The sequence below is a fragment of the Salvelinus alpinus genome, chromosome 10 (genome assembly GCF_045679555.1).
Source record: "Salvelinus alpinus chromosome 10, SLU_Salpinus.1, whole genome shotgun sequence".
In the NCBI taxonomy this organism is placed as follows: Eukaryota; Metazoa; Chordata; class Actinopteri; order Salmoniformes; family Salmonidae; genus Salvelinus; species Salvelinus alpinus.
Genome location: NC_092095.1, coordinates 4,041,717 through 4,055,769, shown reverse-complemented (window position 1 = coordinate 4,055,769; position 14,053 = coordinate 4,041,717). Strand labels below are relative to the sequence as shown.

The window sequence follows — 14,053 nt, the reverse complement described above, 5'->3', positions numbered from 1 at the left end:
GAACATTGTGGTTCTCTGTCATTCTGGAACACTGTGTGTGGTTCTGGAACACTGTGGTTCTCTGTCAATCTGGAAAGCTGTGGTTCTCTGTCCTTCTGGAACACTGTGGTTCTCTATCGTTCTGGAACACTGTGTGTGGTTCTGGAAAACTGTGATTCTCTGTCATTCTGGAACACTGTGGTTCTCTGTCATTCTGGAACACTGTGGTTCTCTGTCATTCTGGAACACTGTGTGTGGTTCTGGAGCACTGTGGTTCTCTGTCATTCTGGAACACTGTGTGTGGTTCTGGAACACTGTGGTTCTCTGTCATTCTGGAACACTGTGTGTGGTTCTGGAACACTGTGGTTCTCTGTCATTCTGGAACACTGTGTTTGGTTCTGGAACACTGTGGTTCTCTGTCATTCTGGAACACTGCGTTTGGTTCTGGAGCACTGTGGTTCTCTGTCATTCTGGAACACTGTGTGTGGTTCTGGAACACTGTGATTCTCTGTCATTCTGGAAAACTGTGGTTCTCTATCGTTCTGGAAAACTGTGGTTCTCTATCGTTCTGGAACACTGTGTGTGGTTCTGGAACACTGTGGTTCTCTGTCATTCTGGAAAACTGTGGTTCTCTATCGTTCTGGAACACTGTGTGTGGTTCTGGAACACTGTGGTTCTCTGTCATTCTGGAACACTGTGGTTGTCTATCGTTCTGGAACACTGTGGTTCTCTGTCATTCTGGAACACTGTGGTTCTCTATCGTTCTGGAACACTGTGTGTGGTTCTGGAACACTGTGATTCTCTGTCATTCTGGAACACTGTGGTTCTCTGTCATTCTGGAACACTGTGGTTCTCTGTCATTCTGGAACACTGTGGTTCTCTGTCATTCTGGAACACTGTGGTTCTCTGTCATTCTGGAACACTGTGTGTGGTTCTGGAACACTGTGGTTCTCTGTCACTCTGGAACACTGTTTGTGGTTCTGGAACACTGTGGTTATCTGTCATTCTGGAAAACTGTGGTTCTCTATCGTTCTGGAACACTGTGTGTGGTTCTGGAACACTGTGGTTCTCTGTCATTCTGGAACACTGTGGTTGTCTATCGTTCTGGAACACTGTGTGTGGTTCTGGAACACTGTGATTCTCTATCATTCTGGAACACTATGGTTCTCTATCGTTCTGGGACACTGTGGTTCTCTATCATTCTGGAACAATATGGTTCTCTATCGTTCTGGGACACTGTGGTTCTCTGTCATTCTGGAACACTGTGGTTCTCTATCGTTCTGGAACACTGTGTGTGGTTCTGGAACACTGTGGTTCTCTATCATTCTGGAACACTGTGGTTCTCTATCGTTCTGGAACACTGTGATTCTCTGTCATTCTGGAACACTGTGGTTCTCTGTCATTCTGGAACACTGTGGTTCTCTGTCATTCTGGAACACTGTTGTTCTCTGTCATTCTGGAACATTGTGATTCTCTGTCATTCTGGAACACTGTGGTTCTCTGTCATTCTGGAACACTGTGGTTCTCTGTCATTCTGGAACACTGTGGTTCTCTGTCATTCTGGAACACTGTGTGTGGTTCTGGAACACTGTAGTTCTCTATCGTTCTGGAACACTGTGGTTGTCTATCGTTCTGGAACACTGTGGTTGTCTATCGTTCTGGAACACTGTGGTTCTCTGTCATTCTGGAACACTGTGGTTCTCTGTCGTTCTGGAACACTGTGGTTCTCTGTCGTTCTGGAACACTGTGGTTCTCTGTCATTCTGGAACACTGTGATTCTCTGTCATTCTGGAACACTGTGGTTCTCTGTCATTCTGGAACACTGTGGTTCTCTGTCATTCTGGAACACTGTGATTCTCTGTCATTCTGGAACACTGTGGTTCTCTGTCATTCTGGAACACTGTAGTTCTCTATCGTTCTGGAACACTGTGGTTGTCTATCGTTCTGGAACACTGTGGTTGTCTATCGTTCTGGAACACTGTGGTTCTCTGTCATTCTGGAACACTGTGGTTCTCTGTCGTTCTGGAACACTGTGGTTCTCTGTCGTTCTGGAACACTGTGGTTCTCTGTCATTCTGGAAAACGGTGGTTCTCTATCGTTCTGGAACACTGTGGTTCTCTGTCATTCTGGAACACTGTGTGTGGTTCTGGAACACTGTGGTTCTCTGTCATTCTGGAACACTGTGGTTCTCTATCGTTCTGGAACACTGTGGTTCTCTATCGTTCTGGAACACTGTGTGTGGTTCTGGAACACTGTGGTTCTTTATCATTCTGGAACACTGTGGTTATCTGTCATTCTGGAACACTGTGGTTGTCTATCGTTCTGCAACACTATGTGTGGTTCTGGAACACTGTGGTTCTCTGTCATTCTGGAACACTGTGATTCTCTGTCATTCTGGAACACTTTGGTTCTCTATCGTTCTGGAACACTGTGTGTGGTTCTGGAACACTGTGGTTCTCTGTCATTCTGGAACACTGTGGTTCTCTGTCGTTCTGGAACACTGTGGTTCTCTGTCGTTCTGGAACACAGTTTGTTTCTCTGTCGTTCTGGAACACTGTGGTTCTCTATCGTTCTGGAACACTGTGTGTTTTTTCTGGAACACTGTGGTTCTTTATCATTCTGGAACACTTTGGTTATCTGTCATTCTGGAACACTGTGGTTCTCTGTCATTCTGGAACACTGTGGTTGTCTATCGTTCTGGAACACTGTGTGTGGTTCTGGAACACTGTGATTCTCTGTCATTCTGGAACACTGTGGTTCTCTGTCATTCTGGAACACTGTGGTTCTCTATCGTTCTGGAACACTGTGTGTGGCTCTGGAACACTGTGGTTATCTGTCATTCTGGAACACTGTGATTCTCTGTCATTCTGGAACACTGTGGTTCTCTGTCATTCTGGAACACTGTGGTTCTCTATCGTTCTGGAACACTGTGTGTGGTTCTGGAACACTGTGGTTATCTGTCATTCTGGAACACTATGGTTCTCTATCGTTCTGGAACACTGTGTGTGGTTCTGGAACACTGTGATTCTCTGTCATTCTGGAACACTGTGGTTCTCTGTCATTCTGGAACACTGTGATTCTCTGTCATTCTGGAACACTTTGGTTCTCTATCGTTCTGGAACACTGTGTGTTGTTCTGGAACACTGTGGTTCTCTGTCATTCTGGAACACTGTGGTTCTCTGTCGTTCTGGAACACTGTGGTTCTCTGTCGTTCTGGAACACTGTGGTTCTCTATCATTCTGGAACACTGTGTGTGGTTCTGGAACACTGTGGCTATCTGTCATTCTGGAACACTGTGGTTCTCTGTCATTCTGGAACACTGTGGTTCTCTATCGTTCTGGAACACTGTGTGTGGTTCTGGAACACTGTGATTCTCTGTCATTCTGGAAAACGGTGGTTCTCTATCATTCTGGAACACTGTGGTTCTCTGTCATTCTGGAACACTGTGTGTGGTTCTGGAACACTGTGGTTCTCTGTCATTCTGGAACACTGTGGTTCTCTATCGTTCTGGAACACTGTGGTTCTCTATCGTTCTGGAACACTGTGTGTGGTTCTGGAACACTGTGGTTCTTTATCATTCTGGAACACTGTGGTTATCTGTCATTCTGGAACACTGTGGTTGTCTATCGTTCTGCAACACTGTGTGTGGTTCTGGAACACTGTGGTTCTCTGTCATTCTGGAACACTGTGATTCTCTGTCATTCTGGAACACTTTGGTTCTCTATCGTTCTGGAACACTGTGTGTGGTTCTGGAACACTGTGGTTCTCTGTCATTCTGGAACACTGTGGTTCTCTGTCGTTCTGGAACACTGTGGTTCTCTGTCGTTCTGGAACACAGTTTGTTTCTCTGTCGTTCTGGAACACTGTGGTTCTCTATCGTTCTGGAACACTGTGTGTTTTTTCTGGAACACTGTGGTTCTTTATCATTCTGGAACACTTTGGTTATCTGTCATTCTGGAACACTGTGGTTCTCTGTCATTCTGGAACACTGTGGTTGTCTATCGTTCTGGAACACTGTGTGTGGTTCTGGAACACTGTGATTCTCTGTCATTCTGGAACACTGTGGTTCTCTGTCATTCTGGAACACTGTGGTTCTCTATCGTTCTGGAACACTGTGTGTGGTTCTGGAACACTGTGGTTATCTGTCATTCTGGAACACTGTGATTCTCTGTCATTCTGGAACACTGTGGTTCTCTGTCATTCTGGAACACTGTGGTTCTCTATCGTTCTGGAACACTGTGTGTGGTTCTGGAACACTGTGGTTATCTGTCATTCTGGAACACTATGGTTCTCTATCGTTCTGGAACACTGTGTGTGGTTCTGGAACACTGTGATTCTCTGTCATTCTGGAACACTGTGGTTCTCTGTCATTCTGGAACACTGTGATTCTCTGTCATTCTGGAACACTTTGGTTCTCTATCGTTCTGGAACACTGTGTGTTGTTCTGGAACACTGTGGTTCTCTGTCATTCTGGAACACTGTGGTTCTCTGTCGTTCTGGAACACTGTGGTTCTCTGTCGTTCTGGAACACTGTGGTTCTCTATCATTCTGGAACACTGTGGTTCTCTGTCGTTCTGGAACACTGTGGTTCTCTATCGTTCTGGAACACTGTGTCTGGTTCTGGAACACTGTGATTCTCTGTCGTTCTGGAACACTGTGGTTCTCTATCGTTCTGGAACATTGTGTGTGGTTCTGGAACACTGTGGTCCTCTATTATTCTGGAACATTGTGGTTCTGTGTTTCTGGTTCAGTACACTTTAGTTCTGTGTGTTATTCAGAGTGTTTCTGTATCCTGGAGACAGTCTATGAATCACGTGTGAAACATCTGGCCTTGGAGTCCATTCAATCCAATATATGTTCATTATTTTTTTCGGGGGGGAAAACGATCTCAATCAATACTGAAATTACTTAAACCAAAGAATCAAAACTGTGTAGAAATTATAATGGACCTACATTTACAGTCTCCTCACTCATAACTGAGTATAACAGTCAATTACAGTATCTTCTCCCTGTCCAGCTTGATAACAGTCATTTATAGTCTCTTCACTCTGTCCAGCTTGATAACAGTCATCTATAGTCTCTTCACTCTGTCCTGCTAGGACAGGTGTAGACCTTACTGTGAAATGCTTACCTACAAGCTCTTAACCAACAAAGCAGTTCAAGATAGAGTAAGATAATATTGACAAAATAAAGTCAAGTAAAAAAAAAAAAAAGTAACACAATAAAAATAACAATACAGAGGCTATTTACAGGGGTTACCGGTACCGAGTCAATGTGCATGGGTACAGGTTAGTCAAGTTATTTTGTACATGTTGATAGGGGTAAAGTGACTATGCATAGCTAATAAACAGCCAGTAGCAACAGTGTAAAAACAAAGGTAGGGGGCCGTGTCAATGTAAATAGTCCGGGTGGTCATTTGATACATTTTTCACCAGTCTTATGGCTTGGGGGTAGAAGCTGTTAAGGAGAATTTTGGTTGTAGACTTGGCGCTCCGGTACCGCTTGCCATGCGGCAAGTACCGCTTGCCAGTCTATGACTTGGGTGACTGGAATCTTTGACATTTTTTGGGGACTTCCTCTTTGGGCCTTCCACCTAGTATATAGGCCCTGGATGGTAGGAAGCTTGGCCCCAATCATGTACTGGGCTGTACGCACTACATACACTCTGCAGCGCCTTACGGTCAGATGCCGAGCAGTTGCCATACCAGGCAGTGATGCAACCGGTCAGGATGCTCTCGATGGTGCAGCTTTAGCACTTTTTGAGGATCTGGGGACCCATGCCAAATCTTTTCAGTCTCCTGAGGGGATAAGGTGTTGTCGAGCCCTCTTCACGACTGTCTTGGTGTGTTCGGACCATGTTAGTTTGTTGGTGATGTGGAAACCAAGGATCTTGAAACTCTCGGGCCTGCTCCACTACTGCCCCGTCGATGTTAATGGGGGCCTGTTCGGCCCTTCTTTTTCTGTAGTCTACGATCAGCTCCTTAGTCTTGCCCACATTGAGAGAGAGGTTGTTGTCGTCCTGGCACCACACTGCCAGGTCTCTGTTCTCCTCCCTATAGGCTGTCTCATCGTTGTTGGTGATCAGGTCTACCACTGTTGTGTCGTCAGCAAACTTAATGATGGTGTTGGAGTCGTGCATGGCCATGCAGTGGTGGGTGAACAGGGAGTACAGGAGGGGACTAAGCACGCACCCCTGAGGGGCCTAAGTGTTGAGCATCAGCGTGGCAGATGTGTTGTTGCCTACCATCACCACCTGGGGGCGGCCCGTCAGGAAGTCCAGGATCCAGTTGTAGAGAAAGGTGTTTAGTCCCAGAGTCCTTAGCTTGGTGATGAGCTTTGTGGGCACTATGGTGTTGAACTCTGAGCTGTAGTCAATGAACAGCATTCTCACATAGGTGTTCATATTTGTCCAGGTGTGAAAGGGCAGTGTGGAGTGCGATTGAGGTTGTGTCATCTATGGATCTGTTAGGGCGGTATGCAAATTAGAGTGGGCCTAGGGTTTCCGGGGTGATGCTGTTGATGTGCGCCATGGCCAGCCTTTCAAAGCACTTTATGGCTACTGACGTGAGTCATTTCGCCCGGTTACCTTCGCTTTCTTGGGCACAGGTACTATGGTGGTCTTCTTGAAACATGTAGGTATTACAGACTCAATCAGGGAGAGGTTGAAAATGTCAGTGAAGACACTTGTCAGTTGGTCCACGCATGCTCTGAGTACACGTCCTGGTAATACGTCTGGCCCCGCGGCCTTGTGAATGTTGACCTATTTAAAGGTCTTACTCACATCGGCTGCAGAGAGCGTGATAACACAGTCTTCCGGAACAGCTGGTGCTCTCATGCATGCTTCAGCCCTCCGGAACAGCATTCAACTCACATAATGCATATTGCGTTTAATGTAAAAAACAAACAAACAATGAAATCGAACTGACCTCAAAAAGGCACTAAGCGCTCAGCAATAACATTCCGACAAACATCATTATTCAGTAAGTGCCAGACAAGCAGACAGGAGGCATGGGGGAAACTGTACTCACGTCATCTCCAGTGTTGTTGGCGTTATAACCACAGTTCAGGGCGATGTCCAGTGGGTGCATTTCAGTCCAACCCTCTGAGGTACATGTCTTGGACAGGTTACCTAGGGAACACATGATACAGGTAGAGGTTACCTAGGGAACACAGGATACAGGTAGAGATTACCTAGGGAACACAGGATACAGGTAAATGTTACCTAGGGAACACATGATACAGGTAGAGGTTACCTAGGGAACACATGATACAGGTAGAGGTTACCTAGGGAACACAGGATACAGGTAGAGATTACCTAGAGAACACATGATACAGGTAAATGTTACCTAGGGAACACAGGATACAGGTAGAGGTTACCTAGAGAACACATGATACAGGTAGATGTTACCTAGGGAACACAGGATACAGGTAGAGGTTACCTAGGGAACACATGATACAGGTAGAGGTTACCTAGGGAACACAGGATACAGGTAGAGATTACCTAGGGAACACAGGATACAGGTAGAGGTTAACTAGGGAACACAGGATACAGGTTGAGGTTACCTAGGGAACACATGATACAGGTAGAGGTTACCTAGATAACACATGATACAGGTAGAGGTTACCTAGGAAACACAGGATACAGGTAGAGGTTACCTAGGGAACACAGGATACAGGTAGAGGTTACCTAGGGAACACAGGATACAGGTAGAGGTTACCTAGGGAACACATGATACAGGTAGAGGTTACCTAGATAACACATGATACAGGTAGAGGTTACCTAGGGAACATAGGATACAGGTAGAGGTTACCTAGGGAACACAGGATACAGGTAGAGATTACCTACGGAACACAGGATACAGGTAGAGGTTACCTAGGGAACACATGATACAGGTAGAGGTTACCTAGAGAACACATGATACAGGTAGATGTTACCTAGGGAACACAGGATACAGGTAGAGGTTACCTAGGGAACACAGGATACAGGTAGAGATTACCTAGAGAACACAGGATACAGGTAGATGTTACCTAGGGAACACAGGATACAGGTAGAGGTTACCTAGGGAACACAGGATACAGGTAGAGGTTACCTAGAGAACACATGATACAGGTAGATGTTACCTAGGGAACACAGGATACAGGTAGAGGTTACCTAGGGAACACAGGATACAGGTAGAGGTTACCTAGGGAACACAGGATACAGGTAGAGGTTACCTAGGGAACACAGGATACAGGCAGAGATTACCTAGGGAACACAGGATAAAGGTAGATGTTACCTAGGGAACACAGGATACAGGTAGAGGTTACCTGGGGAACACAGGATACAGGTAGAGATTACCTAGGGAACACAGGATACAGGTAGAGGTTACCTAGGGAACACATGATACAGGTAGAGGTTACCTAGGGAACACAGGATACAGGTAGAGGTTACCTAGGGAACACAGGATACAGGTAAAGGTTACCTAGGGAACACAGGATACAGGTAGAGGTTACCTAGGGAACACAGGATACAGGTAGAGGTTACCTAGAGAACACATGATACAGGTAGATGTTACCTAGGGAACATAGGATACAGGTAGAGGTTACCTAGAGAACACATGATACAGGTAGATGTTACCTAGGGAACACAGGATACAGGTAGAGGTTATATAGGGAACACATGATACAGGTAGAGGTTACCCTGCCGTGTTCTTTAGTAGGCAGTGCTCTCTCTCTCTCTCTCTCTCTCTCTCTCTCTCTCTCTCTCTCTCTCTCTCTCTCTCTCTCTCTCTCTCTCTCTCTCTCTCTCTCTCTCTCTCTCTCTCTCTCTCTCTCTCTCTCTCTCTCTCTCTCTCTCTCTCTCTCTCTCTCTCTCTCTCTCTCTCTCTCTCTCTCTCTCTCTCTCTCTCTCTCTCTCTCTCTCTCTCATATATATATATATATATATATATATATATATATATATATATATAAACTGACTGGCAGTCTGGATGGAAGGCATTGTTGATCAGCAGTGTTTGTTTAACTCTTCGATGTTTGAGCGGTCCCGGACCAGTTCAAACTGATGTTTTGCTGGATAGACGCTTTGTGAGCTTCACAGGGTCCAGAGCCTTATAATGCCAGAAATCTCCATCAGTCTGCTTTCCACTACCACTCTGGAGCTGACATCATCAGCCTGCTTTCCACTACCATTCTGGAGCTGACATCATCAGTCTGCTTTCCACTACCACTCTGGAGCTGACATCATCAGTCTGCTTTCCACTACCACTCTGGAGATGACATCATCAGCCTGCTTTCCACTACCACTCTGGAGCTGACATCATCAGTCTGCTTTCCACTACCACTCTGGAGCTGACATCATCACTCTGCTTTCCACTACCACTCTGGAGCTGACATCATCACTCTGCTTTCCACTACCACTCTGGAGATGACATCATCAGCCTGCTTTCCACTACCACTCTGGAGCTGACATCATCAGCCTGCTTTCCACTACCACTCTGGAGCTGACATCATCACTCTGCTTTCCACTACCACTCTGGAGATGACATCATCAGCCTGCTTTCCACTACCACTCTGGAGCTGACATCATCACTCTGCGATCCACTACCACTCTGGAGATGACATCATCAGTCTGCTTTCCACTACCACTCTGGAGCTGACATCATCACTCTGCTTTCCACTACCACTCTGGAGATGACATCATCAGTCTGCTTTCCACTACCACTCTGGAGCTGACACCATCAGCCTGCTTTCCACTATCACTCTGGAGCTGACATTTGCATAGGGAGTGATGTGTCACATTTTCTGGCCTATCCAGACAAATAACCTACTTCCTCTGCCTCTGAGCAACAATGCCAAGCTTAGTGAGTCCTGCAACCGTGGTTTAATTTTACTGTGATATTCTCAGCTGAATTTTGAGCTCTCAACCCAAAAAATTCTCCAGTGTAGATTTAAGCTTTTGTTTTAGGTTATTGTCCTGCTGAAATGTGAATTGATCTCCCAGTGTCTGGTGGAATGCAGATTGAAACAGGTTTTCCTCTTGGATTTTAACAGTGCTTAGCTCTATTCCGTTTCTTTTTCTCTTTAAAAAATCCCTGGCCCTTGCCGATGACAAGCATGCTCATTACATGATGCAGTCACCACCATGCTTGAACATATGGAGAGTTGTACTCAGCGATGTGTTGTGTTGGATTTTTTTATTCAGAACACTTTGTGTTCAGTACAAAAACTTAATTGCTTTGCCACATTTTTTGCAGTATTACTTTAGTGTCTTGTTGCAAACAGGATGGATGTCTTGGAATGTTTTTTATTCTGTACAGGCTTCCTTCTTTTCACTATTTCAATTAGGTTAGTATTGTGAAGTAAATAAAATGTTGTTGATCCTCAGTATTCCCCTATCACAGCCAGTAAACTGTTTTAAAGTCACCATTGGCCTCATTGTGAAATCCCTGAGCAGTGTCCTTCCTCTCTGGCAACTGAGTTAGGAAGGGTGTCTGGGTGTATTGATACACCATGCAAAATGTAATTAATAACTTCACCATGATCAATGGGATATTCAATGTCTGTTTTTTATTTATTTTACCCACCTACCAATAGGTGCCCTTATTTGCGAGGCATTGGAAAATGTCCCTGGTCTTTGTGCTTGAAAATGTTTTAAATTCACTGCTCGGGAGTTTAAATGGAGTTCAGAGTTTAGATAGAGTAGCAACCTCCTGGAGAGTTTAGATAGAGTAGTAACATCCTGGACAGTTTAGATGGAGTAGTAACATCCTGGACAGTTTAGATAGAGTAGTAACATCCTGGACAGTTTAGATGGAGTAGTAACATCCTGGACAGTTTAGATAGAGTAGTAACATCCTGGACAGTTTAGATAGAGTAGTAACATCCTGGACAGTTTAGATGGAGTAGTAACATCCTGGACAGTTTAGATAGAGTAGTAACATCCTGGACAGTTTAGATAGAGTAGTAACATCCTGGACAGTTTAGATAGAGTAGTAACATCCTGGACAGTTTAGATGGAGTAGTAACATCCTGGACAGTTTAGATAGAGTAGTAACATCCTGGACAGTTTAGATGGAGTAGTAACATCCTGGACAGTTTAGATGGAGTAGTAACATCCTGGACAGTTTAGATGGAGTAGTAACATCCTGGACAGTTTAGATGGAGTAGTAACATCCTGGACAGTTTACATAGAGTAGTAACATCCTGGACAGTTTAGATAGAGTAGTAACATCCTGGACAGTTTAGATGGAGTAGTAACATCCTGGACAGTTTAGATGGAGTAGTAACATCCTGGACAGTTTAGATGGAGTAGTAACATCCTGGACAGTTTACATAGAGTAGTAACATCCTGGACAGTTTAGATAGAGTAGCAACATCCTGGACAGTTTAGATGGAGTAGTAACATCCTGGACAGTTTAGATGGAGTAGTAACATCCTGGACAGTTTAGATGGAGTAGTAACATCCTGGACAGTTTAGATAGAGTAGTAACATCCTGGACGGTTTAGATAAGGTAGCCAACTCCTCCAGAGTTTAGATAGAGTAGTAACATCCTGGACAGTTTAGATGGAGTAGTAACATCCTGGACAGTTTAGATGGAGTAGTAACATCCTGGACAGTTTAGATGGAGTAGTAACATCCTGGACAGTTTAGATGGAGTAGTAACATCCTGGACAGTTTAGATGGAGTAGTAACATCCTGGACAGTTTAGATGGAGTAGTAACATCCTGGGCAGTTTAGATAGAGTAGTAACATCCTGGACAGTTTAGATGGAGTAGTAACATCCTGGACAGTTTAGATGGAGTAGTAACATCCTGGACAGTTTAGATAGAGTAGTAACATCCTGGACAGTTTAGATAGAGTAGTAACATCCTGGACAGTTTAGATGGAGTAGTAACATCCTGGACAGTTTAGATGGAGTAGTAACATCCTGGACAGTTTAGATGGAGTAGTAACATCCTGGGCAGTTTAGATAGAGTAGTAACATCCTGGACAGTTTAGATGGAGTAGTAACATCCTGGACAGTTTAGATGGAGTAGTAACATCCTGGACAGTTTAGATAGAGTAGTAACATCCTGGACAGTTTAGATAGAGTAGTAACATCCTGGACAGTTTAGATGGAGTAGTAACATCCTGGACAGTTTAGATGGAGTAGTAACATCCTGGACAGTTTACATAGAGTAGTAACATCCTGGACAGTTTAGATAGAGTAGTAACATCCTGGACAGTTTAGATGGAGTAGTAACATCCTGGACAGTTTAGATAGAGTAGTAACATCCTGGACAGTTTAGATGGAGTAGTAACATCCTGGACAGTTTAGATAGAGTAGTAACATCCTGCACAGTTTAGATGGAGTAGTAACATCCTGGACAGTTTAGATGGAGTAGTAACATCCTGGACAGTTTAGATGGAGTAGTAACATCCTGGACAGTTTAGATGGAGTAGTAACATCCTGGACAGTTTAGATGGAGTAGTAACATCCTGGACAGTTTAGATAGAGTAGTAACATCCTGGACGGTTTAGATAAGGTAGCCAACTCCTCCAGAGTTTAGATAGAGTAGTAACATCCTGGACAGTTTAGATGGAGTAGTAACATCCTGGACAGTTTAGATGGAGTAGTAACATCCTGGACAGTTTACATAGAGTAGTAACATCCTGGACAGTTTAGATAGAGTAGTAACATCCTGGACAGTTTAGATAGAGTAGCAACATCCTGGACAGTTTAGATGGAGTAGTAACATCCTGGACAGTTTAGATAGAGTAGTAACATCCTGGACAGTTTAGATGGAGTAGTAACATCCTGGACAGTTTAGATAGAGTAGTAACATCCTGGACGGTTTAGATAAGGTAGCCAACTCCTCCAGAGTTTAGATAGAGTAGTAACATCCTGGACAGTTTAGATAGAGTAGTAACATCCTGGACAGTTTAGATGGAGTAGTAACATCCTGGACAGTTTAGATGGAGTAGTAACATCCTGGACAGTTTAGATGGAGTAGTAACATCCTGGACAGTTTAGATGGAGTAGTAACATCCTGGACAGTTTAGATAGAGTAGTAACATCCTGGACAGTTTAGATGGAGTAGTAACATCCTGGACAGTTTAGATGGAGTAGTAACATCCTGGACAGTTTAGATGGAGTAGTAACATCCTGGACAGTTTAGATGGAGTAGTAACATCCTGGACAGTTTAGATAGAGTAGTAACATCCTGGACAGTTTAGATGGAGTAGTAACATCCTGGACAGTTTAGATAGAGTAGTAACATCCTGGACAGTTTAGATGGAGTAGTAACATCCTGGACAGTTTAGATGGAGTAGTAACATCCTGGACAGTTTAGATGGAGTAGTAACATCCTGGACAGTTTAGATAGAGTAGTAACATCCTGGACAGTTTAGATGGAGTAGTAACATCCTGGACAGTTTAGATAGAGTAGTAACATCCTGGACAGTTTAGATAGAGTAGTAACATCCTGGACAGTTTAGATGGAGTAGTAACATCCTGGACAGTTTAGATAGAGTAGTAACATCCTGGACAGTTTAGATAGAGTAGTAACATCCTGGACAGTTTAGATAGAGTAGTAACATCCTGGACAGTTTAGATAGAGTAGTAACATCCTGGACAGTTTAGATGGAGTAGTAACATCCTGGACAGTTTAGATAGAGTAGTAACATCCTGGACAGTTTAGATAGAGTAGTAACATCCTGGACAGTTTAGATAGAGTGGTAACATCCTGGACAGTTTAGATGGAGTAGTAACATCCTGGACGGTTTAGATAGAGTAGTAACATCCTGGACAGTTTAGATGGAGTAGTAACATCCTGGACAGTTTAGATAGAGTAGTAACATCCTGGACAGTTTAGATAGAGTAGTAACATCCTGGACAGTTTAGATGGAGTAGTAACATCCTGGACAGTTTAGATAGAGTAGCAACATCCTGGACAGTTTAGATGGAATAGTAACATCCTGGACAGTTTAGATAGAGTAGTAACATCCTGGACAGTTTAGATAGAGTGGTAACATCCTGGACAGTTTAGATGGAGTAGTAACATCCTGGACGGTTTAGATGGAGTAGTAACATCCTGGACAGTTTAGATAGAG

The 14,053-nt window shown here is 44.1% G+C and overlaps 1 protein-coding gene across 1 annotated transcript in view; it reads right to left on the bottom strand.

Annotated features, from left to right (window-relative positions):
- vipr1b (vasoactive intestinal peptide receptor 1b) overlaps positions 1-14,053 on the bottom strand; it is a 209,113-nt gene that overhangs the window by 135,159 nt on the left and 59,901 nt on the right. The window contains exon 2 of the mRNA XM_071327928.1: positions 7,008-7,108. Coding sequence (XP_071184029.1) covers positions 7,008-7,108 — 101 coding nt within the window. The remainder of the gene's footprint in view (positions 1-7,007; positions 7,109-14,053) is intronic.